General features: G+C 58.5%; 2 protein-coding genes across 2 annotated transcripts; one reads left to right on the top strand and one right to left on the bottom strand.

The window, feature by feature from the left end:
* Positions 1 to 3181: 3181 nt before the first annotated feature.
* On the bottom strand, positions 3182 to 10720 carry NCLIV_057090 (putative zinc finger (C3HC4 type RING finger) protein; the record flags this gene model as incomplete). Its single annotated transcript, XM_003885265.1, has 4 exons — positions 3182 to 7598; positions 7774 to 8601; positions 8874 to 10013; positions 10605 to 10720. 4 exons carry the CDS (start codon positions 10718 to 10720, stop codon positions 3182 to 3184), a joined length of 6501 nt encoding a protein of 2166 aa, XP_003885314.1.
* A 1804-nt stretch (positions 10721 to 12524) lies between these two features.
* Positions 12525 to 23433, top strand: NCLIV_057080 (Regulator of chromosome condensation RCC1 (Precursor), related; the record flags this gene model as incomplete). Its single annotated transcript, XM_003885264.1, has 10 exons — positions 12525 to 13671; positions 14075 to 14160; positions 14371 to 16090; positions 16204 to 16411; positions 16745 to 16799; positions 17198 to 17293; positions 17786 to 17899; positions 18192 to 18885; positions 19601 to 19788; positions 20158 to 23433. 10 exons carry the CDS (start codon positions 12525 to 12527, stop codon positions 23431 to 23433), a joined length of 7584 nt encoding a protein of 2527 aa, XP_003885313.1.
* Positions 23434 to 25225: the final 1792 nt, after the last annotated feature.

The raw sequence follows: 25225 nt of genomic DNA, 5'->3' as shown, positions 1-25225 counted from the left end.
CTTCGCGAAAAAACGGGGAGAAAAAGAAAACCAGGAAAAAGAGAAACGCGAAAACCGAGAGGGGGGGGACGAGCGATTTGCTGCCAAGGAAAAAGCACGAGTGAAAACACCAGGCGCGTCGCACGCCCCGGGAAAAGAAACGAAGGGAACGGGGAGGTCTGGTGTGAAGGACGCAAAAGGCCGGAGGCAAAAAAAAGAGGGGGAGAACGAATGGTTGGGAAAGATTGACGCGGAATGCCTGGGGAAGAGCACGAGTCACGGACGGAAACGACGGGGGATATCCGTCAAAAGGAGGCAGTTTGGAGACGAAAGAAAAACGAGAGAAAAGAAAGAACAGTTTAGGCGGGGAAAAGCAGGACGAGGAGCTCGGAAGTCGTCACAAGAGAGAGACACAGAAACGTGCAAAAGCAGGCGTTATCCTCGTCCTTTCGGTCTTCGCGCGTTCTTGCGAATCTCTGGGGTCGATTGGTCTCTGCTGGCTTGTTCCAGCAAAAAAACACTTGTCAGACAGCGTCGCCAGAAGATTCTAACGAAAAGAAAAGGGGGAAAAGAGAAAAGTGGATGGCAACTAGGCGGTTTAAAGTTGGGAGATCGGCGGGAGACCCGAGATCTTGAGGCATGCGCGTGACGTTGCTGCCAGGTGATCTTTCCTCGCGCGTGAGCACTCGGAACAGCCTCAAAGTTTGAGAGACTCTGTGGGCGTACTTTTTCCGGAAAGTCTTCAGAACCGATGAGAAAAACGCTAAAGAATGCCAGTTTCTCGAAGCCCAAAACACTGCACAGAACATATGACGTTTCAAGAATCACCCTTTCCAATAAAGGGTGCCGGAAAGCAAACCCTCGGGTGATGAGTGCACCAAAGCGATGATCGCAGCCCAGTGGAAAAAGAAAACGCACAGAGGAAGCCCGTAACGTACCAGTCCCACCGGCACATTCAGAGGGAAATCAATTATCTTGCGACGCAAATCATTACGCATAGACAACCAACTACACATCTGCGTGCAGTTCCCTCTGCCTTGATCCATGTAGATCGATCGCTCTAGTAACAGACTGGCATTCGTACGTACCTCTATAGCACCGCAGATTCAAATGTCTACACGAATGTATATATATATATATATATAAAGCAATGTATATATAGGGAACAAAGTAGGCCGCCTTATGCAGCCTTCATTGGCTATGGAGCGACACAGAAACATACGTTCTAGCTCTTTGCTGGTACCTTGTGGCATTCTAACGGTCTCCAACAACCAAGAAAGGCAATTCTGGTGCCGCGACACTTGTTCTATTGCACTTCGAAACGTACACGTACCCCTTTTGAAGAAACTCGTTTGTCATCTTTGTCTCGACGATTTCATTTTCGGGTGCACCAGCCCATGGCTTTGAGCGTTGGACGCGTGTAGATTCGCAAACAGCTCGCAGGCCCCAGCGGAGCTAGGGAAGTTCGAGGACGGAAAACACCGGTGTTGTCTGTCTCGCTTCCCTCAGTGCACTCTACATACTCCCTTTTCACGGGGTTTTCTGTCGCGTCTGACGTGTCCTGCGTGTGGAAATGGCCGAAGCAGGGACCAGCGGCGTCTCGACGGTGACTGCGCTTCGGGGGCGCGAGCGTTCTGTCGTCTTCAGCTCCCCTCGAGGTGCGTCCCTTGTGTGCATGTTGCGCCAGAGTCTTGGTTCGAACATGTCCGTGACACCCTTGCATGCCTCGGCTACGGAATCTTCTCTAGGCTGCTTTCTGCCTCTTGGGACGAGGCGGAAGTTTCTGTCTCTTTCGAGCGTTCCGAACGCGAAGCCGGACGGTTCGGGTCCAATACGGAAGACGCTTACAAATGCTGTATACAGACTGAACGGTCATACTTGGCCGGGACGAAAACCTACACACGCACGCACGTCTACTGATATCCCCGATACATTTGCATTTCTATGTACACGCCTTTGCACACGAAAAGCGGTGGACAGGAAACCTGATTACGAAAAAAATATGTACACGAGAGCGGGCGCAGATCTATGGAAAAAAAGACTGCCTCGTCCTGTTCGGCTCTTGCAGGAGTGAACCTGCTTTGGGTGTTGCTCACAAGTGCCGCAAAAATCGAAAAAATGCTTCCTGTGGCCCATGCACAAGGAAGCCGGAACAAAAAATACACGAGAAGCAAACACCCAAGACAGGTCCAAAACGGGTCTCCAACTGGGAGAACGCCGGGAAACCGCCCGAAATCTTCTTTTCCGGCACCTCCGCAACGCGGGTTTGCAGGCCCCAAAGTACACGAACGGTTCACTTTCCGGGAGAGCGTACCCAGAGCCATATATCGAACGCACCGCTGCCTAGATCGTCTCTGCTTTGGTCGGTAAAGCTCGCGCTCATAAAGGTACAAAATCTGGTGCATGCAGGCGCATGAAAACGCATCTTCAAGCATGTTCACAATTACATGGAAACGCCCTCACTTTTCCTTATATGTCCACATCTCCATCGTCTTGTATACATATACACATTTTCACCCCGACAAATATACATATACACCCACGCGTGTATCTACGCCTCCTGATCCATTTCCCTTAACACAAGACCAGACCAGCAAAGAGCTAACAGCAGTCGGAAAAGACCCTCATGCTGCCTTGGCGGGAACTCCAAAGCTGCAACTTCAAAAAAAGGACAGGTGTTTGAAGGTGACACACACTGCTTCATCTCTGCAACCTGTTGTTTTCTTCTGCGCCTTGTGAAGATTCGTCTACCATGCACTCTTTTCCCTTTTCACTATCTTCACACATTTACGGGGTCTCCCTGTCCTTTCAGCCTCTTCTCTGTCCTCTGCATCCTCTCTTTCTTGTCTCCCGTGTGTCGCCTTCCTTTTTGCTCCCCTCTCTGCGCGCCGCTTCTCCCATGTTGGCGCTTCCCTTTCTCTCTGGCCCCGTTCTGAAGGCGCTCTTTCTGTCTTTGTTCGCCGTCCGATTCACTCCTTTTCGCCACTCTCTCTTCTTCCCACTCCTGTACAGGAACTCGCCTCCCATCTGCTGTCGCTCCAGTTCCACTGCGCCCGCCGTGCAGTTCGGTGCACTCTCCGACCTCCCTTGCTTTTCCCAAACGCGCGCCATGCTGTGTGAAGGAAGAAGGGAGAAAGGAAACCTCCACGAAGGCCCAACGCTCTCTCTATACACACCAGTCTGTCTCCAGGCTGCATCTCTCCTACTTCTCCCTTCCTTCCGCTCCTCGGCCACCCGCCACGTCAGTTCCCTCCGGGGACGGGGGAGAGTCAGCGAACGCCGGAACGGAAGACGGATAGTGCGAGCGTGCAGAGTTTGCAGGAGCAAGGAACCCGTTTCCTGCGTTGATCTCTGAAGGGAGCGTGGCTGCCAAGACAGCAGCCCGCTGCTTGGACAGAGCCGACAAAACAGCGAGAGGAGACGGGCCCTGTGCCGGTGGCGGGAGGAGACCAGCAATGAGCGCCTGCTGGGGAACAGAGGACGCGAGGAAGCGCGAATTTCTGTTTGTTTCTTCGTTGCCCCGCGAGTAGGTTGCAAAGGCAGCGCTCGCCGGGGGGCAACCGGAAGACAAAGGAAAGCTTGCAGACGCGCACGAAGGTGGAAAAAGCGCAGATGGGAGTGGAGACGCGGGAGGAGGCGGAGGAGGCGAAGGCGGAGGAGGCGAAGGCGCAGGGGGTGGGGGTGGCGGCTGAGGAATGTTCCGGGAAGGGAAAGGATTTGCAAACGGCTGCGCGACAGCTTTCGGCTCAAACATCTCGCCCCGAGGAGGTGGAGGCGGAACCGGAGGAAGAGGCGGCGGGGGCGGAACTGGTGCGATGAACGGCAGACCTTTCTCTCTCCTCCCTTCTTTCTCGCCCCTCACGATCCTCTCCACAGACGCCGCACCGTCTCGGGTTCGATCCAGCGTCTCCGCATGCGCGCCCTGTCGAGCTCCGGCCTTGGGCCTTTTGTCCTTCTTCCACGCAGACGCAGCTTCGCTCGGCCCCTCGTCCCCCGTCCCCTCGGCGACTGCCCAGTGGGACAGCCCGTTGCTCGGGCTCACTTTCTCCGCCGGAAACGCCGCGCCAGGGATCCCTGGCTGCGCGGTAAGCGGAGAAAAGCTGGGCGACGGAGACGGAGGCGAATGCTTCGGCTTCCCGTCTGACGCGGGCAGGGAAACCCGACGGTCGCCCTCTTCTTGACATCTCGGCAGCGTCTCTCCCGCTCTTCTCCCCGTCTTCCACTCCGCTGCGCCCCCAACTGGACCGGAGGCCGGCCCGAGATCCTTCTCTTGTCTCCCTCCGCCACACGCGGGTCTCGTCTCCTGGCGCCCCGTCGCGCCCGAAGCGGCGCGCGGTCTCGCCCCCGAAGCAGCGGCGGACGACGCGTAGGGAGAAAAGGACGAATACGGATAGGAATGTCCATTGGTCTCCCCCAAAAGAAACAAGCGTTTGGCCTGCGCGCCGCCTTCGGCAAAGGCCGCATCCCGCCGCTCCACGAGTGTCGAAGCCGCCTCGGCGGCAGACGGCGCGATGACGGCGTTTTCGCCCCGGTACGACGGATAGGCGCACGGCCGCGAAAATTGCTCTTTGGGGGGCTCTGTCGCCGGTTTCTCCTCTCGTCCTTCTCGCTCGCGCTGCAACTCCTGCAGCAGCAGAGCCAGAGCGAGAGTCGAGTCGTCCAGGTTGAGGGCTCCGGGGTCGTGGTTCGTGCTCCGCGAGACCATGCCCGTCCCTTGGCCGCCCGAAAAGCCCGCGTCCGCTCGCTCTGTCTGGGGCAGTCTTTCTGCCTCTCGCGCGTCTTTCAAGAAAGCGGCAGAACGTCCGGCCTCTGACTCCTGCCCGTTCACTGCGGGCGAAGGGAAGGCCGCAGCGTGCGCAGGAGCGGCAGACGAGGCGCCTCGCCCCGTCTCTGCGGCTCGGCCCTTCGTCGCCGGGGCGCCGGTGCTGGAGAGCGGCGGCGAAGAAAACGGCGACGCGCCAGGCGCGAGGCCTGTCGCCGCAGCCACGGCCGCCCGCAGCTCCTCGATCAGCGCGGTGACGCCGGCGTGGGTTTGCGGCGGAGTCGCCGACGCAGGCGGAGGAGCGTACGACTGGGAGAGAGGCGTGGAGTTCAAGCCTGCCGCGTGCGTCTCGAAAGAAGACAAAGACTTCACTGCTTGCCTCTGCTCAGACAGAAAGCGCTGCTGCTGGAGATACAGCTGCAAGACCAGAAGTTGGTTGTACAGGTGTTCCTCCTGCTGGAGCTCCAGATCCGTCGCGCCCGGATGCGCATCGCTCTCTTGCAGTTTCCGCCGCGCCATCTCGTCCAGGCTCCGTCCTTGGTTGTCTCCGCTCCTCGCCGCGCCGGGGTCTCTCTCTTCTTCACCCGCGCCTCCCAGAGCCAGAAACCGCGCGCTCAGCAGCTCGGCTTCTCGCCCCGTCCCTTCGCCGTCGCGGACCTGCGCGCCTGGGCCCGGTCTCCCGCCTGGCGGAGGCCTGTGGCTCGGCGAGGACGCGAAGGACGGCGAGGAGAACGAGGCCGGAAACGCCAGCGAAGCGGCGGTGGAGCACGTGGCGGAGAAGGGCGAAGGCGGGAAGGCGGGTACGTCGCCCTTTTTCGAAACTTTTTGGCACAGCATTTCTTCCAGGGACACAGGCCCCGAAGCCGAGTCAGACGAGAGAAGCAGTTGGGACAGAAGTCGAAACTGGTCCTCGCGTTGTTGCCTTTCGTGCAACTCCTGCAACGCCTCGCGCACTTGATGCTGCACGAGGACTTGGCGAACATCCCGGAAATGCAGAAGAACTTCGTCGTTTATGTCCTTTCCCTCCCTTTCTGCGCACTCGGTTCTCTCAGCTGCAAAGCCTACCATTCCCCCGCCCTGCCGCGCGCGACTCTCGCCCTGTCCTTGCTTGCTCGACAAGGCTCCGCCTAATGCCTCCATCGCCTCCGACCGGTAAACGTTGTCTCCGATCGACAAGCTGTCCGTTCCGCGAGACGCGTGCGAGTGACAGAACCTGAGCGTGGGGACGGACGGACTCGCCATCTCCCCACCCCGTTCACGCCGCTGGCTACAGGCTCGGTCGGGAGGAGCAGTCAGCGGCGAAAAGGAAGAGAAAGAGTCGGCCTGGAGGGGACAAGGGAGAGGCGGCTGCGGGCCGGAGGGCGAAGCAGACTGATATGGTGCGAGGGAGTAGGAAGGCGCTGTGGCGCGTGCAGAATCAGACGAATACGGAAGCGGAGAAAACGGAGAGGCCAGAGAACTCGCATGCGAAGCGAGGTTCTTCTCTGCGGCGCCGACCTTGGACGCGTCGTCCCCGTCGGCAACGTCCAGAGGATGACACAGACCCGGAGGCGAGCGAAGCGTCCCTCCCCACAGGCCAGGAGGGACAGAGAAGGCGGGGAGCCCAAAGGAAGGCGAAAGAGTAGAAACAGAGGAAGCGGAGGCAGCAGCCGAGGACGAAGGGGAAGCAGAGAGGGAAGAGAAGAGACCCGCGCGACCAGCGTCTTCCACCGCCGAGGCGGAGGCCAGGCGAGGGGCGAAGCCCCCGCAATCGGGCGAAGACGCAGCCGACGCTCTTCTCCGCGGAGATGGAGACGCGGAAGAAAACGGAGACGGCCGTGCGTCGCCTGTCGGGGCGACAGACAGTCCAGCCGCCGTGTGCTGTCCAGTTTCCACTCTCTGGCCTCGCATTTCCCAGGTGCGTCTTCTTCGTCCGTCGCGTTCGCAGTCCGTCGGTGCACACTCGCTCTCTTCCCGTGGAGAGCGGACCACGAGCCTCTCAGAATCTCCCCTCTGTTCTGCCCGCGGCCTCTCCAAACCCCCGCTCTGACTCGGGTCTTCTCGCCCTTCGCCGTCTTCTCTCTTGCTGGCCTCGGCGCAACTCTCCTCACGGGCGTCTCGCCTGGACAGCGGGTCAGCACGGGTCGTGGGTTTGTCACCCGACGCAGGTGGCGAGAGCAACGGAGTATGCTGTCCGCTTCTCTCTCGCCTCGACGCGTCTTTCCCCGGCTCGGGAACCGCTGCTGTCTGCATGGGGGCTCGCGATGCGGCAGGGACGCAGTGGCGTGGGGAAGCAGGAGAGGCAGAATCCGGCGAGGCAGCCACACGCGCAGGAGCAGAGGTCGGAGAACGCGGCGCCGCTGGAACCGCTTCATCCCCCTCGGAAGGCCTGGGTGTTCGTTCGGCGCTTTCCGAGATGTCACCTCTTCTCGACAGACCAGCAGACTCCCCAACTCGCGCTTCGTTTCCTAGCGATGCTTGCAACGACCTCGCCCCAGTCCCCTCCGGCGCCGCGCTTGTCTCAGGCGTCCCCAGCAAGCTCGCCCGGTCCGACGGAACGTCCCCCCCACTCGCCCTCGACCCCACAGTGTTTCCCAGGGCCCCTGTCTCTCCTGCCGTCCCCGCGCTAGAGGCGTCCGTCCCTCTGGGCTCTAAGCCCCGAGTTGCTTCCGCCGGCGCTTGAGGCGACCGCGGATTCGGTAACACTCGCCTGTCCTCGTGTGCGGGCCCCAGAGAGGCTGCAGCCGCTGAGCGCTCTGCAGCGACGGCAGCCTCGTCGTCGACGGGGACGATGCAGGTGCGGCACGAGGGACACTTAGGGAGCTCGCCCTTGGCGGGACTGCTGATGGCTGCTGCGGCGAGGCAGGTGATGCAGAAGCTGAAAAGAGAGACAGAAGCGCGAGAGGAAACGGCACAGAACGCGATGAGCGAGACGCGAGGGAACAGAGAAGGAAAGGCGCGGGGTCACGGGCAAGAACATTTCTACCGGGCCGAGTCCACAAATCGTCTTTTCTTCCTCTTCTCTGAGTTTTTCAGACCCTGCAGTTGCTTACCGGTGGCAGCACGCGCGAAGAATGACGGGGTCAACAATCACGTCGAGACAGATCGGGCAAATGTGCCGATCTTCGTTCGGCGGCCGGCCGGTGAGGCCGAGGAGAATCTCATCCACGAGGGTGTCCAGCGTGGACAAGAGCGACGGAAGAGCCATCGACGAGTACCAGCATTCGCGTCGGAGAACGGAGGAAGCCGAGGAGAAGCACGCCTCCATGATGGTCAGGTTTCGGTTGGTCACGGTCGCACTCCGCGTTATCCCCGGGTGGCTTTCGTTGTCGCTGTCGACTGGAGCCTTCCCCGTCTTGGGCAGCCTCTCCGTGCTCGAGTGTCTTCCCGACGCATTCGAAGAGTCGTTGTCGCTCTCATCCAGCGCCGCTTCCTCGCTTCGCGCCTTCGTGGCGTCGCCGCTGCGCTGTTGCCCTTCGTCCGCCCCGCCCGTCTCCGACTCTTGCAGATCCTCTGGACCGGAGCTTCGGCGGCTGGGGACCGCCAGTTCCGCTCTTTTCTCTCGGCCCTCCGCAACCTCCGATTCTCCCGCGCGTCCCGGTTCACGCACCTTCTCGTGCGCTTCGCCCTCTCCTCTAGCCTTCCCTCGCTCGTCCGTCTTCCCGGGTGTATCTTCAGAAGCCGAAGAGGCCTGAAGCGCGACGTGCTGCTGCGCGAGGCGAAGGAGACAACACCCCACGCACGGATGATCGTCGATGCGCAGTCGCGAGGAGACGGGAAGCGGAGACGAGGCGTGAGGCTCGGAGACCGGAGAGAGCAGCGACGAGGACGCGGGACGGGCCCTCTTCCGCGACGCCGGACAGCGGCACAACAGTTTCGTCCTGGCAAACAGAGAGACAGAGGAAGCCGAAGGCGTGTCCTCTCGACGCTGAACGAATGCACGGGGAGGGACGGGACGACGTGATCCAGACAAAGGGACACAGAAACGCCAGAGAAGCACACGGGACCGACGTCCGGGGGAAGGGCGGGGGACCGCAAAACCCGACGCCCGCGGCACGACCCGAGGCGGAAGAGAGGAGGTCGACGAGAGGAGCAAACGGAAGTAGCGAAACAAACACACAAAGAGAGCGCGGCGGAGACACTTCCAACTCACTTCTTTTTTATGATTTTCACAACGGCGACTGAATTCCAAATGACGAAGCGCCGCAGTTGCCGGGCTTGAGAGCTCCCTTCGTGCAGAGCCACGCACAGCCGAAAAACTTTTTCCTCGTTCTCCTCCGGTTTCTCTTCGTCTTCTGCGTCGTCCTCCTCCGCCTCTCCCGAGACCCCTGCCTGCCCTGGCTCTTCCTCGCTGTCGGTTCCCTCTTTCCTTGCCCGTTCGTCGACCTCCGGCCGTTCTGGTTTCTGCCTCGCATCTCTCTCGGCCGTCTCTTCCCCCGCGCCGTCTCCCTCGCTTGCCTCCTTCGCCGTCTCGCCACCTTCTCCGCTTCTCTCTCCGTGCCTGCGCGGCCGAGATGCGTGGCCTTCCAGCCGCAAACCCGAGGCGTACTTGTTGATCTCTGTCGGTGTTTCCCCATCCTCTGCGCCCGCGCCCTTCACTCCGCCACCGTTTCCCTTCTCTTCCTCACGGGGAAATTCGTCTCGTTCTCTTCTTCCCTGGAGCTTCCACCTCAACTCGTCTTCTCGCCGCTGGCGCGACGTCTTCGCCTCTCGCCTTCGCCTCTCGTCGTCAGTCTCTCCCGTGTCCCCTTCTGAGCACGCGTCGCCTTCCTCGCCGCTTTCCTCATCTTCGGAGCACGCGTCGTCGTCGCCCGAGTCCTCTCTCCCCTCCTGTCCCCACGCTCCAAGGGCCCTTTCGTCCCCCCGTTCTCCCGCCCCCGCTGCGTTGATGAATTCCCTCCCATTCTTTCCCGTTCGTCGGGAAGCAAAGCGCGTGCGAAAGATTTCTATCGCCGCCTCTAGTGTGTCGACTTTCTCTAAATCGCTCCCGAGATCCGGAGAGAGGAGCTGCGCGAGAAACGGTCGACGGCGTTTCCCACCGACCCCAGCGTCTCCATCGTTTTCGGCTTCTGCGCCTGCGTCCACAGGTGGGGTGTCTCCTCCCTCCCGGGGAAGCGCTTCACCTTCACTAGAAAGAGAAGCTTCTCGTAGACACTCCAAAAGTGCGCAAACGACGTCCTTCGTCTTTTGGATTTCCTGCAGCTGGCCTATGTAAGTCGACCGAACTTGCCCCAGTTCACGCTGCAAGCCTACGTGGAAGTCTTGCAGCGACTCCACGCATTGGAGGTAGTCCCTGGAGGCCGCAAAGACAAGGAGAAAGCTTGGAGACAGTCTGGAGACGGGCGGCGAGACGAACCAATCTCCACAGGCAAGTCACTGCCGGGTTCGCCAACCGCCCGCCATCTCTGCGTGAGAGAGTTGGATGTACCCGCGGGTGAAAAACAACCCACCGCTCTCGAGGCAAGCCTCACTTTTCTGGCGCACCCCCGTGCGAACGCGGAAGACAGAGAGCAGCAAAACAACAAAACGAGAGAGGACGAGATGCCAAAAGACAAAGTCGGAGCGTTCGCATCCGCGTGACGGCCTGCGCACGAATCTACGACACATTCAAGGGGGGCGCGCAAACGCGCGGAAGAGAAACGAGGAGAATCGGCCGCGCCAGAAAGTGTCCAGCGTTTGTTGATATGTTTTCTGCCGAGGAAATAGAGAACGAGGGGAGAGGCACGGGCGAAAACGAGGCTCAAGCGCGTCGCGAAAAAGGTCACCTGCGTGACGGGCAAACGAGGAGGCAGCGGTGCGCGGGGAATGGGGAGAGCCAGACCCGCCTTTGTCTACGGACCGATTGCGGCGCGTGGCTCTAAAAATTGTGATTTCCGGAACTTACTGTCTCTCGAGATGCGAAGAAGCGAGTTTGATGCTTTTCTTCAAGCCCTTGTAGTCGATGTATCTCACGCGCAAGTTCTTCCCCGCCTCCCGCCGGATGCTCTTCCCGAATTTCATCTTCGCCTACGTCAGTCTGGACCGCCTGGATGAACCCATCCTCAGAAAAGAGTGGAGGGGGAGGGGGGAGAAAAGGAACAAATGGTCAGCAAGGAAAGTCGAGCACGAAGCAAAACCTGAAGCGCGCGGGAGCAGAGCGGCTGCCGAATTGACGCGAGACGCACGGAAGTGTACAGACAGCCGAAGGCAGAGGAAATACCGAGAGGCTGTGGGGACGAAAAGGAAGTTCCAGAAGCACGCGAGGAGGGAAACGAGAGAAGAACGGCGTCGAAGCCAGCAGGAACGGCAGGAGCAGCCAGTCTAAACGCTAGGGAACGGTGGAGCATCAGGCGGGACACGGACGCGATAAATCCGGTCTGTTCAAATAGACCCAGCCTCTTCAGACGGGAAAGTCCGTGCGTTTTAGCTGGGCGTTGCAGGGGAACACAAGATTACGCAACCGAAAAAAGATAATTGCGCGCTGCCGCGATGCCGAAAAGAGCAGAAACAGCAAGACGCCAGGAAAAAGAGTGTGCATGCGCAGGTGTTCGTGCGCCTGCGTCTGTCTGTGCCCGCCAACCGGCGGCCAGGATGGAGAAGCTGCCTCAAGAACGAGGAACGCGGAGCGAGGAAGGCGTTTCCGCCGAGAGAAAAACCGTTTCCCAGAGGCGGTCACTGCGGAAAGTGTCGCTCTTTGGCCAAAAAGAAAAGGCAAAGGCAAAACACAGCAATCCTCCAGGGGAAAGACCTCGACACAAACCGGGTGTTGCTCGCGTCCGGCGATGTCAAGCGCTGGAACTGGTTTCTCTTTTTTGCGAGAGAAGCGTTCGAAAGGGAAGGCTAGCGAACAGCTATGTCTAGGACCTTGGATTCGAATCGCCAACATAGCGGCGGAAGCGCAAACCCGAAGGAAGTTTTTTGTTTACCACCTTTCTTTCACGTGTTTTTCGCTTCTCCTCGTTCGCCACCCTCCCTCCCTTCACACCAGCAGCGGACAAGACCGCGTTTTTAGAGGGGTTTTCTCGTCCCCCGCTGCAAACCTGCGTCGTGACTCGAGAGTACGACGAGTGATCCTGCGAGCGTCAGCGACGTTCAGCGGCTGATGAGAGCAGGATTGCGCTTTTTCCAGTCTCACGGCTTTTCCAGAGTCGTTCATCTAATCCAACAACAACAACGGGGCTTTCCCGTCCGCGTTTTAGGCGGAAAGCAACTCCAGTACCCAGCCCGCCTTGCCGCTCCCGGGGAGGTTGAGACCTCCGTTCGCCGTTCAACAGCTCTCCAGTAGAGACGGCAAAGAAGAGTAGCACGGCTTATGGGATTTCTTTCTGTTTTTCCCCGCTGTCTCTGCATGGATATTGTAGTGTAACGGTGTGGTTAGGTTTTGAGCGTTTGGAGCTGTGCCTTGCGCGACACATTTTGTGAGAGCCGCCGAGCGTAGATCGGAGAGGCGCGGTGCGGTGACGCTCTCGAAGTTTTCGTCTTGTCTTTCAAGGGAGGCAACAACCAAATCCAGCGGATTACTTTCGCCACTGCTTTCTCCCAGCGCTTCTCGTTCCACAAGTTCCCCAGTGCATCTTCGTCCCCGTCCAGTCTGCCCCGCTGTTTCCCCTCCGTTTCTTCTCTCGCTGTTCCTCTGCTCCGTTTATCGTGGTTGTCTTCTTCCTCGGCACTTTTGCGTCTCCTCGCTCCCCAGTGCGCCCGGGTTTTTTGTCTCGCTTCGTCTTTTTCACGCACTCCTCGTCTTCCGCCCTCCTTGCCTGTGTCTCGAGAAGAGAGGAAAAGCGAAAGCGCGGAGGTTGTGGCGGAGGAGGACGAATCCGTCCAGATGCAAGACGCGGCGACTTCCTCGCCGTCCTCGCGAGTCGGCGTGCCCGCGACGCCGGGCGAAGAAAGCGCAGGCGAAGAAGAGCGAGAGCGGCGTGGGGGGGATCAGGAAGAGACAGTGAGAGAGGAAGAGAGCGATGGAGAAGAGGAGAGAGGACAGAGAACCGGAAAAGAAGCGAGGCAGGCATGCGGACAGAGGCGGGCGACAGGTGATAACGCGGATGGCGACGAGAAAGGGGAGAGAAGCGGCGAGGTGGAGAGGAGACGTGAAGAAGGTGCGGCAGACGCGAGAGGCAACCTCGAACATGCGCACCTGGCCGAATTCGCGAGAGGCAATGTGTTCCGGCGACAGCACAGTGGGCGATCGAAGGAAAAGATCCGGCGGGAAATCAGAGCCTACGGAAGTCTAGAGCTTCACACGGAGATCCACACGCCTGAGGAAGGCGCTGTGCTTGCAGGATTGCAGTCGCGACAGGGAGATGAAGTAGAATTACCATACGGCGCGGTGAGGCGCGCAGCCTCGTGCCCGGTTCCTCTCGAGGATACCTGTTACGCGTCTCTTTTGGATGAAACTCCAGAGGAAGTTTCTTCAAGTGAGGAAGAAGGCCAAAATCAGAGAGGCGAAGAGCGTAAGGACGACGTGCAAGCCCGACGGAAGCGACAGAGGCTATGTCGTGAAGACAACGAGGGTCAACGGGAGGAGACGGAGAGGAAAGGGGGAGACACGGAACAAGACGGAGACGGTTCTTCAGGAGGTGAGGGCGGCGGCGAAGAAGGAGAGGAAGCAGGAGAGTATGGAGAAGAAGGCGAACAGATATGGGATTTTTGGGGGGGCGAGGGACCGTCAGAAGAAGATCTTCACCTTCTTGAACTTCTCGTCGGGGAAGGGATCCGGAAGCCCAAGCGAGAAAGAAAGAAGAGGAGGAAACCGCGAGAGAAAGATGAGAGAGACGGGGCAGTATCTCTCGAGCTGAGAGAGGAAAGTACGACGGAAGAAGACCAGCAACGAAAGTCGACATCCTCCGGCAGGCCTCTCTCTTCGGCATATGCGTCGGACGAACTCGACCACCTTCTCGCTCGCGCGGCAGCCGGCGAAATACAAGATGAAGTGTTCGTCATAAAAAAGAAAACTCTTGTGCTTTCCTTCGGTAGGGCCACACAGGAATCCTATCTTTGTCTCGAGAGGTCTCCCTCGTTTTCTCCTTTGTTTTTTCTCTGTCGGTTTCTCCGCCGACCCTTCCAGGGTTTCGCTTTCCTGGAATCGTCCTCTGCTTCTCCCCTCTCTTTTCCTTTTTCCGTCGTTCACATCGTCCGCCTACTTCTCCCAGTGTCTCTCTGTCCCCTTGCCTGACTGTGTGTGCATGCGACGACCGTCTCTCTTTCTGTGCGCCCACCTTCCTGGTTTCCGCCTGGTTTCCGCTGTCTGACTGTCGACCCGCCTCGCCACTGGCGCGCGTGCGTCTTCTGTACCCAGCTGCGTTTGCGTTGCACCGAAATCTTCTGTCTCCGGCAGTCCCCCCCTCCCGTGAGTTCATCTCTCGCGGTCTACAGTCCGCGCATACTTCCCTACCCGTGCCTACCTCCCTCTCTCTACAAACGCATGCAACGTAATCCAGATCGCTCCTACGCTTTCCGCCGTGAGGTCCTTCCCTCCGTGCGCGTATCTATTCATCCGCTCATCTTCTCATATATATATATATATATATATATATATATGTATATGTATATATATATATATATGTGTTGTTTGTGTCTCAGGGAAGAACACTTATGGTCAACGAGGGTTTCCTCTAAAGCGTCATTCGGCGCCTGTGGTTGTGGAACTGCCTGCTCTTCGTGAGCAACAGGCCGCGACTTCGGTCCCGCCGTCCTCGCTCACGGCGCATGCGCCGTCCTCTCCCCTCGCTGGGCCTTCTTCCGCCCAGGCTTTCAAGCCGGCGACGGTCTCCCGAGTCTTTTGCGGTCGCTCGCACTCCGCTGCGCTGACTGAGGACGGCTGCGTCTTGTTGTGGGGAAACAACGCTGCTGGTCAGCTCGGCCGAGGCGGCTTCGCGGGCGACGAAGAGGAAGCGGGGGGCGGCTCCAGCGGCCTCCGCCCACCCGGTCTGTCGGCGAGGCCGGAGCGGCGGGCACGGTTCGAGCCGCCTCCGCACTACTCTCGAAGAACCCCTCGGCAACACGGCAGAGACAAAGAAACCGACAGCCATGAAGAGGCACGCGTCGGGCGGGGAACGGAGTCCACGACGGCAGACGGTTCGCAGTTGCGAGACGACCACTCTGCTCTCTCGGTCTCCTCTTTGTGGTCTCCTGCGGGCTCGGCTGCGACACGGTCGGCCTCCTCCGCCTCGTCTGCCGTCTCGTCGCCGGCCAGCCGAACGTCTTCATCCCCGGCAGCGCCTCGCAGAGGCTTCATGGGGAGGGAGAATGGACGGTGGGAAGAGCCGCGAGGGGGGGGGGCCGAGGCAGGAAAAGCACGGGACCGATTGCTCGCGTCCTCGCTCTCGTTCGCCAGTTCCTCGACGCTGTCGTCTCTGCGGGGTGCGAACCGCAATCCATCCCCTTCTAAAGGCGAGGCCGGTCAGCAGGAAGCAGGGAGAGAGCACGAAGGAGAAGAGCCAGGAGCGAAAGAGAGAGAAGACAAAGAGCAAGGTCCCCGAGACCGCACTGGAGCTTATCCTGAGCGGGTCAGAGGGAGGGCGATCAAACCCGCTTCTTCTCAGCCTCACTCAACCGTACCAAAGACAGAAGAGAAGGACGAAAGGATCGAAGAAGAGCGCCCAAACATCGCGGGCCTCGCGGGGAAGGAACGGACGGGAGTGGCGCGTGGCTTACCAGATCCGGCTTCTCCAGAACCCCTCAACTCGGCGGGTGACGGCGCGCAGTGCAGTCCCTCGAGGGACAGCTTCGAAGATGTGAATCCGAGTCCCGGCCCGGCCGCGTGTCGTCAGGATTTCTCTCCTCGCCTTCGTCGCTCTTCCTCGTGCCCGCGGCTATCTGCTGCTGGGCTGCCGGACGCGGCTCTCGAGTTCGGTCAGACTTCTGTTCCTTCGCCCTCGTCGGCCGCGTGTGGTCCTCTCGCTTCGTCTTCTGGTCAGGCCAGCGCCGGCCGTCGCCGTCCTCCCTGGTACAAACGGCTTTTCGGGAAGTGCGACACGTCTTCGCCGCCTGTTTCGAGAGAGACGGGAGAACGAGGACGCGAAAGAGAGAACGACGGAGACGTCCCTCGCTGGCGAATGCAGTCAACTCCGCCTTCTGTCGCGGACGCATCTCCGGCGTCGTCCGCGAGCCGCGGCGTCCGTCAAGTCCTTGACTTCTTCACAGGAAGAGGGAGAGGACGCAACGCTTCGCAGAGACGGTCTTCTTCGACTCCTGTTGCTTCTGGGCAGATCTGGGAGGGTGGGCCGGCGACTCCACAGATGCTGGCGAGCCGAGCGTTGACTGAGGCCAGTCTGAGACGCTCGGCGAAGAGGGGAAAACCCTCGCCTCCCGGAAGAGACTTCGAGTGGAAGCCTGTGCTCGTGCGGGAATTTGGAACTGTCTACCGCGTCATCGATGTTGCCCTTGGAGGTAGGGGACTGAACACCAGACATCACGTCACGAGCGCAGCTGCCTGTGTGTCCCGTCTCGCTGCTGAGCTCCCTTTCTGCTTGTGTCTGTGGATCTCTCGTGTTCTCCCGCAGGCGAACACAGCATGTTTCTGTGTCAGGATGGATCGCTCTGGCTCTGCGGCAGCAACCTCGACGGCCAGCTCGGCCTCCTCGCGAAGAGGACACGTCAACCGATCACGTTTGCAGGGCGGCCGCGACGCATGCCGCTAGGCGACGCGTTCGACTGGCCAGAGTACCGACGAATTGCGTCTCCCGTCGCGTTTATCGCAGCTGGATACAAGTGCGCATGCAAAACCAAAAGCACGCCTCACACCCAGTGGCTCTTCTGCCTTCTTTCCAAACGGTGGCAGTCTCCGAGGGCCCGTCTTTAGCTGTCTCCGGTTGCGTTATTCTGTCGGCTCGGAGTTCGGGCTCTTCTAGACGCGCGCACTCTCTTTCCTGGGTTTGCACTTCGTTTCTCGTGGTCCTCACGCCTACGTCTCGGCATCCTTCTGACGGTTTTTCCCCTTGGAATCGGATGCATACGTAGAAGCGTCCCACCGGGGGGCAATGGCGTGAGTAAAAATGAGTGAATTCAGGGACATTCACGTTTCCGTTTGCTGACCTGTGTCAGGCACTCCGCATTAATCGACGCGAAAGACCGCCTGTGGATGTGGGGCAACAATCGGGTAAGCGTTGGACATGTGCATAAAAGAACTCACGTTTCGCTTTTCCCCGTGTCGGCCTTCAGGAGGATGCCTGACCCTCTCGTGCATTGTCTTGTCCTTGTGTGGGTAGTTGTGTGGGCCAGGGCGTCCAGAGTCTCCGGGGGCGCTCTCTGTCTCTCGTTCCTCTCTTTTCGTGTTGTTTCTCTCGCGGCTGCGCACAGCAAGCTGCGTCTTCTTTTTCCTTGCCGTTCTTCTTTTTCGGGTTTCTCGGATGTCTCTCTCTTCGCTGGCGGCCCTGGCTCGTCACCCTTGCCTCCTGTTTCCCCTATGTTCTCTTCTCTCGGCCTCTTCTCTCCCGCCCTTCGCGCGGTAGGCCGCCTCCCAGCTCTACCTTCTGCGTGTCTCCGTGGTTTCCTCAGTTCGGTCAGTGCGGGATGGATCCTGGGACTACAGCCAGCGTCGTGATGCTCCCGTGGCGCGTGCGCTTTCCGCAAAAAGGCATCTCCGTTGTTCAAGTGAGACGCTGGCAAACAGGCTTCAACTCGCTCCGGCCGAGTGCCGATGCATCTTCCTTGGCACATACACCATATATATATATATATATAATAGAGAGATACGGATAAACAGAGATAGGTGACTGTATAGGTAAATAGGGCGGATGAAGGCGGCGGATAGGGAGACAAGGACCAGACAGACTGATGACAGATAAGACATGTAGATTGGTAGAACGAGATAAACAGAGAGGTTGATATATTGGTTGGTAAGGTAGGTGTGGACGGGTGCGTTGATTGATCGGTAAGACGGACAGCGAGAGAGGTAAAGATGAGTAGTTTAGATATGGAGGCAGGTCGATGCGTAACTGTTTTTGTGCATAGTATGCACCAGAGTGTGCCTAGGCGTGTCGTTGCCGCAGCCTTGTGTTCTACGGAACATCAGATTTTTATGTTCATTCGTCACTGTGCATGCGTCCGGTTTTGTTTTGGTGTGTTTTTGGTTTGGCCTCGCAGATTGCTCTGGGAAAGTATCATAGTTTGTGTCTGACGGAGGACGGTCAAGTCTTCGTGTGGGGACGAGGCCGCTTCGGCGTCTTGGGCGCAGGCCTCCCGAAGCAAACGATCAAAGTGAGGAGAGGAAGCATTTTTTACGGAAGCTAGGACGACACCAAGCCGTTCTTTCGATTCCGTTTCCGTTTGCTACATACATGTAAACACTCTTTGTGTTTCCAGTTCATGGGAACTTTTGGAGATACCCGCAAAAGAGGGCATCATCACCATCAGTGGTCATCGCAGAGGAGTACTTGGAAAGTGCCGACGACACCCCAGGGCTGCGGAACCCGCCGCAGTCCTCACCCCCCCCCCCCATGTTGTGGTCTTTTCTCTGGTTCTCCCCCCTTCGGTTTCTCTGCCTTTTCAGCGCAGCTGGCTCTTCGCTCGACGGCAGTCGTTGGAGCCTCTATTCGTCTGTACGCCCCAGCCGCTGCGCGCTCTCTGCAGCGTGCACGTGACGCGCATCGCTTCGGGCGACTCTCACTGCGCCGCTGTGGGCGTCGCGCGTTTGTCGCGAAATGCGTACGCAGAAGTCGCTTTGCTCCAGCTGCAAGAACAAGGCGCCGCGTATCGGGACTACGTGCTCGGGGAAATGAAGAAGCGGTCGGCGCAGTACATCGCGTCGTCTTCTCTCGGGCACTTGGCAGGTCGGGCGTTTCTCCTTGGCGCCTCTCCAGCGATCTACGGATCGGAGCCGCGTCTCTCGCTTCCCTTTCGCTCGCGGCCTGTCGACGGCTTCTTCTTCTCGTCGCGAGGGCGGCGGCAACCGAACCCGACGCGAGGAGACACCGGCCCCACAGGCAGTGGGGTGAGTCTTGCGACGCGACGGACGGGAGACAGACGGCGCGGCGGAGAGCCTGGCAGAGACGAGGCGGCCTGGCCTCAGCTCGGCGGGTCTTCGTCGGCTCATCTTCCCCCGAGGACTCGCGCCGCTCTGTACACCCCCCGTGGGCGCCGCCGCTCACTGCTCATGTTGATGAGTCCTGCGCAACGGTACCGGGCCAGGCTGTTCCACGAAACAAAACGCGACAGCTGGAGCCGCGGCGGGACGGAAACCGACGGTAAGCGATCGGAACGCCAAAACCGGGGAAACAGTGGGATCCTGGAGACTCAGCACGACGTGTTTCAGAAAGATAGGCGAATAGATGCTCGTATGTGTGGTCTTGGATATTCACATAGCGGTCGAGGGATAGTCGACGGTTCTGGCGGCACGCATGCATGAGGGCGTAGACACACACATGCGTACGGGGGAAAGGTGGTGGGCGTAGCGCCGACGAGACTCACCCTGAGAGGCAAGTGAGAGGACAACGGTGAATTCGGTACAGCCTGGTGTGGTGGAGCCAGCATATGTTTCAAATACATCGAAGAGTATACAGAGTCTTTTTTTCTGGATGTAGGGTTCATGGCCCAGCACCCACGCACATGTAGGTGGGGCATCTCAGGATTCGGTGGCTGTATACGTGTATGTATATGTATTTACAAGTATACAGGTTTGTATTTACCGATACTTATATACATACAAATGGATTGTTGTCTCTGTGTTTGACGTGTGAAAAATCTGCAGCCTCTCCCGTGTCTCTGTGTCCTTGCCGACTCTGTCTTGCGAGGAAACCCTCTCCCTTCTCTAGGACGTCGGGCGCCGCCAGTGAAACCCGCCGTATATTTTTTTGTCCGCATCGTGCTAAAGTCTGTCACCACGACCACCTTGTGAAGATGTCTTTCGTTTTGTCGGAAAGACTGCATGCGACGCACACTGTTTTTTTTTCGATTCCGCAGACGAACTGCGTCTCTCGGATTTGGAACGAAGACGGCGCTGGGGGTTTCCGGAAGGCGTCGGCGAGCCGTATGGGACTGAGCGCGGCAGTGCTGCGCACCGAGGCGGCGACCAGCTATTTTTGTGGGGAAAAGGGACAGAGGGAGAACTGGGATGCAACACTCTGAGGAACCAGTACAGCCCCGTTGAGGTAAGACGGAGGAAACGCTTCGCGGTTCACTGCAGACAGGCACTGGGATCTCTGTGTGAGCGTCTCCATGGAACTCTGGGTTCCAGGGTAGTAAGGTGGCGTGGAAGGGCAAAGGCCAGGTTCAAGAGGCACGCACCTTGCAATGTATTTGCTTTTTCTCTTCTTGCATAGCCGAAACATTTTTGGATTGCATTGTTTTTTCTTTCTCCAGCTTCGTACAACGTCCCGCGTGGGGCTCTGGTTTCCCAGAAGTCTTTGGGGGTGCCTCCTGGCGGAGTCGCGTCCTCCCTGTTTCTTCTCTCCGGCGTTTTTGCGTAGCTTTCCTTCTCTCGGTGCTTGAGGCGTGTTCTGCTGCTTTTTTCCCTGCAGCTGCCTTTCGTTCTTTCTTCTTCGCGGCCGTGTTACATTCAAGTGCACGAGGTGGCTCTGGGCGGGGACTTCACGCTCACTGTAGCGGCTTCGTATTCGACGTCTTTCATGATTCGCGACCCTGTTCCTTCTCCGAGTCCTCGAGAAGGCGCAGCAGCAACTCGGACACTGCTCGATATCTACCGGGGGAAACCGTCAGTCTTCTCTGCGCCCTTCCCTTCTGGTGGGGCCGTGCATGCGCGGAGACAATCGTTTGTCTCCTGGAGCACGGACACAGAGTCTAGGCTGGCGTCTCCGAAAAGCCCGGCGTCTCCTTCCAGCGGGTCGCTCCACAGCGCCGTGTCCCCCTCGCCCGGGCACGCCGTGCTCGCCTCGCCTCCCCCAGAAGACACAGCTCGCCGGCTAGCTGAAAGCCGCTCGCTGGACTGGGGAGGAAGTGGACGTTTCGCCGGACAATGGGGAACGATTCCCGAGGGTGCCGGGAGCGAAGAAGACGAGAACGAAGGGACGAAGCGCACGGACGAGAGCGAACGGAAAGCAGGGGAAAGTAAAGAGGCCCCGTTATGGGTTGGGAGCAGCGAGTCCGGTCTGACGCAGAAGACCAATTCAGGTGCCCAGGAAGCAAGCGTGCCCACCGCAGACATCGCTTCGAGTCGGACTGGATGTGCTGCTGGGTCTGGTGCGTCGCGGGCGGAGGTGGCCCTGGGCGACGAGGCTAGAGTCGAGCTGGGGGGAGATGGGGCGGGTGGAGCAGGCGCGGCGGGAAAAGAAGAGCCTGCGAAGGTGCTCTGTCACGGGCGAAGAGAAGAGAGGGAGAACTCTGAACAAAGCCCGGGTGAAGGCGAGGGAGATACCTCGCATAGAACCGACACCCTCGCGGCCACTGAGGCCTGCCAAATGAAAGAAGAGAAGAGCAACCCAGACGCGGAGGCCCCTGGCTTCGGCCGGGGCGGTGTATGTCCAAGTGCGCCGACGCGAAGGCGGCCTCAGGCGTCTCCTGGTAACTCCGACGGCGAAGAAGACACCGCTTGGAAGTGGGAAGGAGACAAGCGAGACGAAGCCGGTGATGCATCGCTTCGTCGGGATGCTGAACAGGCTTCTCCCAAGCAGGCGCCCGAGTCTCTCCCCGTTCTCTCTGTTGCACCGCCGCCTAGCGAAGATCCGCCGCTGCCCAAGTCGCTCTGCGAGTTTCCCCCCAGACACACAGATCGCGACAGATACCTTTCCTCGTCATCGCTTTCCCCGGCCTCGCCGTCCTCAAAGTCTGCTTCTTCGTCCCCTTACCTCACACCCGGTTCTCCCGCCACCTCACAAAGGGGCTCTGTCTTCCAGCTGGTCCCCAGTATCGGTGGGCGGTCGTCCGTCCCGTTCCTCTGCGTCTCATCTTTCTACTCGCCCTCTGACCGCTTCCTCTTCAGTCCGTCGCAGGCCGCAGCGACTAGTGTCTGGCGGCCCCTCGCTGACTCTAAGCGAGCGAGCACGTGGTCCCGTGGATCAGTTGTGTCTTCTGGAGGCAGCGCCGGCGGGGGAGATGCGTTCCTCTCTGCTATCGCCCGTGCGGTCGACCCCCACTTGCCTCTCCAGCTGTATGTGTGGGGTTCGAACCGAGGCAACCAGTTGCCCCTCGAGCCTGAAGAGCCTCAGCCGACTTTCCTGGTGCCCCACAGAGTCAATCTCTTGTCTCTTGTGGATGCGACCATTCTCGCGCGGCGCACACCGTCCCTCTGTCTCCGATCCTCGGGGCGAGGCGCTGCGGGCCGCGACCGTAGAGCGGCCCCGCGGGTCGTCCCCAGAGAGATCGGCGCCGGGCACCTGCGGGCAGCGGGGAAGAGTGTGGGGTCTGACAAGGTGCACGAGACGAGGGAAACCGACAGAGCCCGGGAAGACGCGCCTGTCGGGGCCGTGGGAACAGAGGGAAGGGAGGGCGAAACGAGACGGCAGGCGCCTGCTGAGCACGCGCAGAGCGATACTCTTGATAGACCAGCTGGAGCACGTGACTCCTCGGGGCCGGTGGAGACTGCGCCTTTGGAGGGAAGGAGACAAAGGGAGACAGGACTCGGAGGGACTCGAAGTCCGAACAGAACCTGCCTACAGGGCGAGGAAGCAGCGGAGGGAAGGCGTGAGACAGCAAGCTCTCGAGCGGGGGAAGCAGAAAGAAGACAGAGTGAACAGGCAGACGGTGACACACAGTTGCGTAACGAAGGCGACCAGCGGGAAGATAAGCCAAGAGAAGAGCGAGATCATCCAATCCTGCACGACACGACGAGGAGAGGTGGACGAGCAGAGCCAGGGACAGGTGCGGAGGACGCACAAAGTGTCAGGAGCAACAGCGTAAGTCGAGAACGCAAGAACGGGGGAGGCAAAGGGGAGGTGGCTGACCCGACGGAGAAGGGGAGAGCGACAAGTCAGTCAAATGAGATGGCACAGGCATTTGAAGAGCGTTCGCGGCTTCGCGAGGCTCACCCGAGCGAGCGGACGTTTCGAGCACGAGAGACTGTATCCTCGAGTTCGGATGACGAAAACTTGTTTTCGTCAGCAGAGAAGCCGGCACCAGTTTCACCTGGAAACAGGAAGGACGTGAGCGCACTAGAGTCTCCCCGCACTCGTTGCCCCCATTCTGTGTCTCCTTCGTCATCAAGAGACCACGGGCTGGAGAAGCAGTCGGTTCCTCGACCCGGCGCGCAGGAAGCCCTTTTGAGGATTCTGAACGCACTGGACGCCGGCCGCTCTGAAGGAAACAAGAGCCCAGTCGAGACCGACAAAACGAACGCCAGCAACCTTTGTTCCTGCCCAGCGCCCTGCCCCGAACACGGTACCTGTACACTGCTGCGTGGGGACCCACAGGGTTCCACTGGCTATGATTGCTGTTCTCGTATTGAACAGCGAGACAGGGCCATCAAACTCCGCACGGCAGCGAGTGCGGCTCTGGCGTACAAACTCTCTTCAGCTCGCCGAAGCTGTCGAGGGAGCGGCACGCCCGATCTCTTGTGGGCGCTGCCTAGTTTGGCTGGACGGCACTCCAGTGGCGGGGCAGTTGGGATCGGCGGCGAGGCGAAGACCATGGCACGTCGCAGGAAAATCTACGTCGCTGGCGGGGGGGTGTGGCGGGCCATCTGTTCCGTGAAAATCAAAAGCGTTGCTGCCGGTCAGGAACACTCTCTGATTGTTGTCGAGGTCGAGTATCTGGAGGCACACAAGACAGCGGTTAACGACGTGAGCGGTTCTCCACAGGCACCTCGAGTTCAGGACGCTCCCTCCGGTTTTCAGAACGCTTGACGTGTAGAAAGAAGATGGGAAGCGGGCGATTTCCGGGAAAGGTGAGGGAGGCCGTCCGTGCCAAATGTCGATTGTAAGGCGGCAGGGGTGACGTGGCGGGTCGGACAACTCCGGAGAGATGATCAAAAGCAAACGTGTTTTGTAGCAGGTTTCTGAACTTTTTTCAAACAGGTCACTGTGGATCGGGCTTGTCTTTGCATGGGATTATTTTTTTTACGGATCGTTTTGGTTCCGACGCGACTTTGGCGTTTTTGACCAGGAGCCCCCGCTGTGTAGGAAGGACAAACGAGTCTTGCGGTGTATGTACCCTCGACAGTTGGGCGCCCTCCTTTTTCCCGGACCGATGGGTGGCCGTATTTCTGTTGCAGCCATTTAAGTGACATTGTCAAGTACCTCAGTCGGTAAACGAACTTGTTGATCGATTCACTCACAGGAAAGACGAAAACAGCATCATGAATTTGCACAAAATTCCTGGGTCCAATCCCTTTAAGGATTTTTTCTATGGGGTTGCTTGCCCTTCTGATTACATCCACGCCGGAAGCAATGGCTGGGAGTGACTGAGTTTCCCCTGTGTCTCATTCCGGGATTTTGAGGGTTCACCATTTTATGGGGCCGAACTATGAGAGAGAGAACTCCTCGGCGCTATTGTGTTTAAATAGAACGTGTATTTCAAAAAATGCTATCGAAAGTAGAGCAACTAGGCGCCACAGTGAAACGCAGTCTCACACAATCGCCGCAAGATGTAATCCAGTGGCGTTTTCCTACGCCGGCGCTTGAAATAACGACAAATCACATAGATGTTGTACGAGGATTTCCTTACAGTCCACGGTTTTGTAGCGGGTGCGAACTGTGTTTACGCGCAACAGCCGAATGCTTTTGTCGCGCATCCCGTGAGTTTGAGGATTGTCTTTTCTGTTCGACTGCCAAACAAGGCTAAGAAGAAAGTGAAGAATATGACCAGTGTTACTACTTCACGTAATAGTCGAGCGCGCCTTTTTGCGGACTAGAGCAGGTGGGAAAAGGTGAAGCGCAGTAAGCTCCGGGTAAACTTGCACAAAAGACAGGCAAGTGTAGTCGCGTGACACATACTACGTGAAAGCCCCTGACCCTTTGAATAGCTTTGTGAGGGAGTACAGCTCCAATTGCAGTGCAAGCAAACAGCAAGTTTTCCGTGCAAGTGCAGCTCCATCTTTGAATCAGAGCATCCGGATATGGGCACGTACGGTAAGGTGAAGGCCGTCCACGATGTATGTATCACGAATTGCACCACATTTTCCGTTTGTGCTGAATTCCTTAGAGCTAGCGCCGAACAGGATGTGCCGGAAGGATTTTTAGAAATGAAGTAGGCTATGTCTCTATGTCCGACCCTCGTTTCTGTCGCCGGCACAATTCCCTGGTGCACCAGCAGATGGAGCGACCAAGCTTTTTCTCGGTACAGGCTTGTCTTCTCTCCATCTGTTCGTTAACTTATAGTTTGACTACCATGGGTCCATACATTGTAAACAATTTAGCTTTTTGTTGCCGAATGCACAAAGATCTGGTATGATTGTCTGTCTGTCTGCAGTGCTCTATCGCAAGAGAGCCTTCCATTCTTTTCATATAATATCTTTGGTTTTTCTGAATCTTTAACCGTACCTTGATTCAGTGGTTCAAATGACAACTCTACAAGCCAATGTGTTAAGCATCGCGTTTTTGTTTCGAGAATGATCTTGATACATTCGCCCCGGCAGTCCTTGCGAGGGTCTCACGTGCGTGTGTTTGTGCGCAGAACGTTCTCCCGCGTATGGCCTGT

This window comes from Neospora caninum, chromosome XI (genome assembly GCF_000208865.1).
Source record: "Neospora caninum Liverpool complete genome, chromosome XI".
In the NCBI taxonomy this organism is placed as follows: Eukaryota; Apicomplexa; class Conoidasida; order Eucoccidiorida; family Sarcocystidae; genus Neospora; species Neospora caninum.
This window is presented reverse-complemented; position numbering and strand designations above follow the sequence as displayed.